Raw genomic sequence first — 6,778 nt, 5'->3', positions numbered from 1 at the left:
ATCGAGCTGTACGTGTGCTAAGAACTCGGAGGTGCCGGAGTAACGGTGCTTGGATCGGTCGGATCGGGAAGAAGACGTACGACTACTTCCTCTACGTTGTGTCAACGCTTCCGTTGCGATCTACAAGGGTACGTAGATCATACTCTCCCCTCGTTGCTATGCATCACCATGATCTTGCGTGTGCGTAGGAATTTTTGAAATTACTACTCAAACCCAACAGGTTCGACCCCAAAAAGGGTCTGAGACATACGCCTTCTGTTGGTTTAGTTGAAGTTAAACCATCAACCGTCTATGCCGGAGCTGATCTCTTTATCGCCGCTACCCAGGCCACACAAGTATATTATCTGCCTTACCCATGCCAGAAAGAGTACCTAAAGGGTTGGGAAGTTGTGTTCAAGGTGTCGCCGCATGGTAAGCTACCGGACCCGAACGATGATGATTACTACAACATAAACCCCATGACATACGAGGGAGTGTTCTATCAAGAGGAACATGATGACGTGGTCCGAAACAACGAGGATGATGACTTGGGTTATGTTGACCTGGACCCAAACGACGACGACGCACGGATTGATGGTGAGGCAGTTGTGAATCAAAGAGACATAATTATGCTTGAAAAGTTAAATGAAGACTGACGATGAGGAAGAGCCTCCACCTCCATCAGACAACGAAGAAGATATGCGTGATAGTGATGATGAGACCGGTCCACAAATAGATTACAATAGTGATGATTCATATGGGTTCTAGAAAATGTAAGTTCTTTTAATGATCATTACAATAGTATGCTTAATGTGCTCTTCTGGTATTAATGTTTTTCCTGTATGCTTGTTTAATTGATATCCTTACTAATTGTTTATTCTCTTCTCAATGCAGGTTTGCTAATCATGGGCAAGTCCAGCGGCTCCAGTTTCCTCAGTAAATTCAAAGGACTTACTCGGAGTGGACGAGCCCACAAGGTTCCCTCCCGACTACGCGAGGATGACACCTCACAGGGAGGTGGAGGGGTCGGGGGAGGAGACCCTAGAGGAGGAGGCGGTGGGGGGAGAGCCCCTAGAGGAGGAGGAGGTGGGGGAGAGGCAGCCGGGGCAAAAAACTCCGGGCCGTGTCCGAAATAGGAGGGTCTTCTTCGATGCCCTCCTATACAGAGGCACCTTCTGAGTCTGAGGAGGAGGAGTATGTTCCTGATGGCGAGGAGGAGGAGGAGGACGAGGAGGAGGGAGGAGGAGGGAGGAGGGTGGAGGGGATGTTGATCCCGAGTTGTGGGGTGACTTGCCACCGGGTGCTCCGCAGGGGTGGCTGCGTGGTAATGCCGGACTACCTACACCACCTTCTATCGAGGAGCACAAGTGGCTCATTGAACCTGTGGGGACAGAGTAAGTGCCTCTCAATCATATTTTCAACACATGACAACATTTTCTTATTGTACACATGGCAATCATTTGATTCTTTTGCAGAAACTGGATCCTTCGCGGAAAGGGCCGTAAACCGAACGGCCTTATCACTGTCCTGTTGAAGGAGTTTTGGCCTGGCCTATTCTGCCCGCGGCCAGACAGGGACCCGCAGCTGCGGGTTTTGGCCACGAGCTGGGCCCACTACGAGGCTTGCAGCAACGCGGAGTACGGGACGGCCGCTAAGGCCGTGATCACCAAATTTTGGGTAAGTTCTCTTCTGAATCACTTGTCTTCAGTTTCATTCATAGTTTATCATTGAATCACTCAACTCATGCCTTGTTTGCTTCTGGTTTATGCATGATTGCAGCAACTCTATAGAGTTCTTGACGAGCACAAGGCCAGAGCCGACGTGGTCTTGCTTGCGGCTGCGAAGAAGAAAGCTCGTCAGTTGCAGTACGAGGTGCGCTGGGTTGCCGTCTCGGACTATGCTACAGTAATTCTCACTAATGATGACCACGTCACTTGATTACTATCGCTAATCTCGTGTTAGTTCGAAACCGATTCAAATTCAAATTCAATTAAAGGCAAATAATAAAAGTTTTCAAACAATGAAACCAAAATGTTCAAGGTGGGTCAGATAAATCAGGTGTAAATACGATGGAGAAACCAAACCTTGATAAAATGTTTAAGGGCTCTAAACTAATTAAAACAGTAGTGAAAACAATTAAACAAATACCTATTGGATTTTATAAAATATTAAAAATATTTTATTATGGGTTAAGAATTGATGTGACAGCAGTTTGTTTATAAATACTACTTTAGGTACTAGTGGTGATTTTTGTAAAAACTAAAGATTAAAAAACTAGAAATAAAACAGAAAAGAAAATAAATAAAAAGAAAAGGTCTAAAAAAACAAAACAACAAAAGAAAAGAGAAAGACCCCCCCCCACGCTGGGCCTCAGCCCAGCTGGCCATCCAACCGGGCCGGCCCACCTAACCCCTCCATAACCCCCCCCCGACGGAAACCCTAGCCCGGTCCACCCCCACTGCTCCCGCACGATCCCCACTCCTCCCCCCGTCTCTCTCCCCCTCGTCTCGATCTAGCATCGGTCGTCCATGATCCGACCGCAGGAGCCATCCCGCTCGCCGCCGCCGCCGACCTCGCCGCTGACCGCGCGACGCTCGTCATCTGCACCAGCCCGCCGCCCGTCTCCGGCTCACCTCCCCTCTCGCTCCTCTTCCCCGACCCGATCTGGATCGGGAAGGGGCAACGAGCCCGACGCCGCCCTGCCTCTGAAGCCGCTAGACCTCGCCGCCACCTCGCCCCGAGTCACCCCGCCTCCCTGACGCCGCGTCGCCGGACCGCCCGTCTTCGTCCTCCTCCACGACCGGCCTCTCACGCCTCGTCGCCCCCTCTCCCCATCAACGCTGGTGAGGCCCCGGGCCTCTCCCCTTCTCTGCCTCGCCCCTCGCTCGCGGTCACCGCACGTTAGACCGCCCACGCGTGCGCCTGCGGTGAGCACGCGCCCTCTGCGCCGTCCTCGCCGTGCACCGCCTCCCCGTGCCCGCCCACTCCGGCCGCTCATTGCGCTCGCGTGCCCGTCTCCGCCTCGAACCGCCCCCGCCTTTGCTGGTCGTCGCGTCGCACGCCGCAGCGGCGCGCCCCGCTGCTGCCCTCCCGGCCATGCGCACACGCGCTGGCCTCGCCGGCCTCGCCCACCACGCGCAGCCCTGGCGATAGCACCTCGCCGCGGCAATCCCTCTGCCGCCTCCTCTGGCCCTGGCCGCCGGCGCCGGCGTGCGCCGTGCGTACCCAGCGCCCCTCGGGCGTGCGCCCGATCGAGCAGCGTCCGTTCGCCCGCGCCCGTTTGCCCCTATGGGCCACTGCCTAGTGGGGCCCCCACCCACGCCCCTGTTAAAAAAAAGAAAAAAGAAATAAATATAATTAAAATAATTAATTAATTAATGATTACTTAATTAGTTAACTTAATTAGGTCTGTTAAATTAACCTAATCACTATTTAAACTAATTAATCTGTTTTAGATAAACTCAGTCAATGACAGTGGGACCCACGTGTCAGCTTGACCAGTCAACGGTCAGAGTTGACTGACTGATGACATGCTGATGTCATAAATGCAATTTCGAATTAAAATAATTAATGATTAATCTAAAAATGATTTAAATCTTTTAAAATTAATATAAAATAATCGTAGCTCGGATGAAAAAACTTTGTACATGAAAGTTGCTCAGAACGACGAGGACGAATCCGGATACGCAACCCGTTCGTCCGCCACGCATCCCTAGCATAGCAAACACGCAACTTTCCCCCTCTGGTTCATCTGTCCGAAAACGTGAAACACCGGGGATATTTTCCCGGATGTTTCCCCCCTTCACCGGTACCACCTCATACCGCGTTAGGGCACACCTAGCACACTGTTGCTCATGTCATGCATCGTTGTCATCATTGTTTGCTACTCTTTATTTATTGTTCTCCCCTCCGTTACTTCTTTCGCTAGACATCCGATGACCGACGTGACCCCCAAGTACCGACGTGATGATGTGAACATCCCTACCTGGGTCCAGAGCAACCAGCAAGCCGCCCCTTTGATCACAGATATCGCTTGGTCATAAGGACCTCTCTCTCTGTTACCTCGACTAGTCTGCAATTAGCAGTAGCTCCCCATCTGTAGCACTGTTTACCTGATTTCCATCTCATCTATCCTATTGCATTAGCCTGTCCTTGACTATCGTTACCGTTTTACCATTATCCTACTCTACTATTCCTACCTTTATTGAAACTAATTTCGGATCTAGTGTTCATCATGGCCCACACTCTGTCACGTCTCCATACATACACTGGTGCCGTGATCACTTGGATGAGGATCACGGGCATTATTACTATTATAACATACACAGTACATTACCTAGTCTGTACTGTCGGTTGGGAGCCTGGCAATGCATGTGACTCCATTCCCGGTGTAGAGCGTGGGCCTGGTGTTCCGACGCCCCCGACTGTTACTGTTGCGGTAGGCACAGGCTTAGACCACCTAGGATAAGGTGGATCTGCCCTCGTCCGTGTTTCCGGACACTTAACACGTTTAACGAGATCTGGTATTTGATCTGAGTCTGGCTATTGGCCTATACGCACTAACCATCTACGCGGGGACAGTTATGGGCACTCGACGTCGTGGTATCAGCCGAAGCCTTCGTGACATCAGCGACTGAGCTGGCGCGCGCCGGGTTGGACTAACGCCTGCTCTTGTATAAGGGAGGCTAGGTCTGCTCACCGGCCGCGTACGCAACGTGCAGGTGTGCAATGGGCGATGGGCCCAGACCCCCTTGCCATAGGATTTAGACCGGCGTGCTGACTCTGTTGTGCCTAGGTAGGGCTGCGAGTGTTGATCTTCCGAGGCTCGGGCATGACCCAGGAAAAAGTGTGTCCGGCCAAATGGGATCGAGCGTGTTGGGTTATGTGGTGCACCCCTGCAGGGAAGTTAATCTATTCGAATAGCCGTGATCTTCGGTAACAGGACGACTTGGAGTTGTACCTTGACCTTATGACAACTAGAACTGGATACTTAATAAAACACACCCTTCCAAGTGCCAGATACAACCGGTTGATCGCTCTCTCACAGGGCGACGAGGGGAGGATCATCGGTTAGGATTATGCTATGCGATGCTACTTGGAGGACTTCAGTCTACTCTCTTCTACATGCTGCAAGACGGAGGCTGCCAGAAGCGTAGTCTTCGAAAGGACTAGCTACTCCCCCTCTTATTCGTTTCTGCAGTTCAGTCCACATATGATACTTCCCATTTATACTCCACTTTGTCTCATGCATAGATCCCCATAGTCTGTCACAATGTATCGTCTCCTGCTTTCGTAGTACTTTGATGATACTCTAACGCTGCCATACTCTTCACCTTCTGCACCGTCCCCTCTTTTCCCCTCAGTCCCCTCCATTCAAAATATACACGTCTCCGGTTCTGTTTTTTTCCTGTGACTAGTGTCATCCAGGCCCCGTTCGTCCAAGATCTATCTTCATCGCTGTGTCTCATAACCCTACCTGGTGAGCCCAGACCCAGACCCACTTCGACGCCGATCCATCTACACCGGAGGAGGGACCCGACTACTACTTGCGCCCGGCGTGGGGGGCTCTTTCTTCGAGGCGGCTCCATAAACGGGGAAATAGTGCGTGTGGCGTTTCCAGGGTACTTAGGTATTCGGCGGTTGAGCGCGCGTGTCCACGGGGGTTCCATGTTTTGGATTACTTTGGGGGTACCTTGCTAGCAAAACTCTACGGGCTCCAAGTTTGGTGAGAGAGTGCTGGGGGCGTAGCATGCTGTCGATATCAGAGTAGTTTAGGACATATACACTCAGCAGGAGCTATGCACCGCTTTCATCTGTTGATCGCAAGTTTGTGCTGCGCTTCTTAATCAAGTTCGACTGACTCAAGTGTCATTACTCACTATATTTTTTCTTCTATTCCATCTGACTATCGTCTACATTCGAGTCTTGATCAGCCCTCGAGCCCCTGGCTTATAAACATTTATATGATGATGAAATAAATAATAATTTATTATATGCCTCGTGAGGATCTATCCAATGTAGAAGCATCGTCAGTTGCAGTACGAGGTGCGCTGGGTTGCCGTCTCGCAGTACTACCACATCTACCTGCAACAAAAGATGACCAAAACTCAAGCGCAGAGGCAACGACTTACCTTGAACAGGGAGCAGTTCATGATGGTAACTATTACTAACTTATCATTGTTTCAAGCAGTCAACTATATGTTTCGTGCTCACATGTCATGCTTCCAAAATTTGCATAGGTTGTTCCTCGTTGGTGCTATGGAAGGCATGACGGATGGGCGAGTTTGGTGGATAGGTGGCTCGGCGACGATGCAGAGTTTGCTGCCAAGAGCATCAAGGCCCGGGCTAACCGTGGAAAAGACGGGACACACGGCCAAGGAAACAGGAACCACTGGGGCTTCAAGGCCATGAAGGTATATCTATATGCATGATGCATTTTTGTTCTTCTTTACCGTCATGTTCTTATGTATGGCTAACTTCTGTTTGACGTTGCAGGAGGACAAGTTGAAGAGGCCGCTCTCAGACATGAGTCGTGGAAGCTGGCCCGCGAGCGGAGTCATGCCAAAGGCGGAGCCTCAGTACTACGGCAAGACGAGACACTCTAGATCTTACCACTCATCTGAACTATCAGAATTTCAGCGGACGTTCCATGTTCTGAGGTTCACCGTCTCAATCCACAACCTTGGTGGCCATCCATGGGAATCACAGGCGATCCGTTGTTTCGATGGTTGACTATTACGTCGCTGCTGGATCTGCTACAACACAGGCTTCGTCACATTCGTATCTTTTTTTCAACTTC

The 6,778-nt window shown here is 50.8% G+C and overlaps 1 protein-coding gene across 1 annotated transcript; it reads left to right on the top strand.

The window, feature by feature from the left end:
• The first annotated feature begins 458 nt into the window (after positions 1-458).
• On the top strand, positions 459-6,506 carry LOC125546905. Its single transcript, XM_048711002.1, has 7 exons — positions 459-576; positions 874-915; positions 1,214-1,373; positions 1,455-1,656; positions 1,759-1,851; positions 6,025-6,392; positions 6,475-6,506. Exons 1-6 carry the CDS (start codon positions 459-461, stop codon positions 6,388-6,390), a joined length of 981 nt encoding a protein of 326 aa, XP_048566959.1. The 3' UTR covers positions 6,391-6,392; positions 6,475-6,506.
• Positions 6,507-6,778: the final 272 nt, after the last annotated feature.

This window comes from Triticum urartu, chromosome 3 (genome assembly GCF_003073215.2).
Source record: "Triticum urartu cultivar G1812 chromosome 3, Tu2.1, whole genome shotgun sequence".
NCBI classification, from domain to species: domain Eukaryota; kingdom Viridiplantae; phylum Streptophyta; class Magnoliopsida; order Poales; family Poaceae; genus Triticum; species Triticum urartu.
Note: the sequence above shows the minus strand (reverse complement) of the source record. Positions and strands in the feature narration are given on the sequence as shown.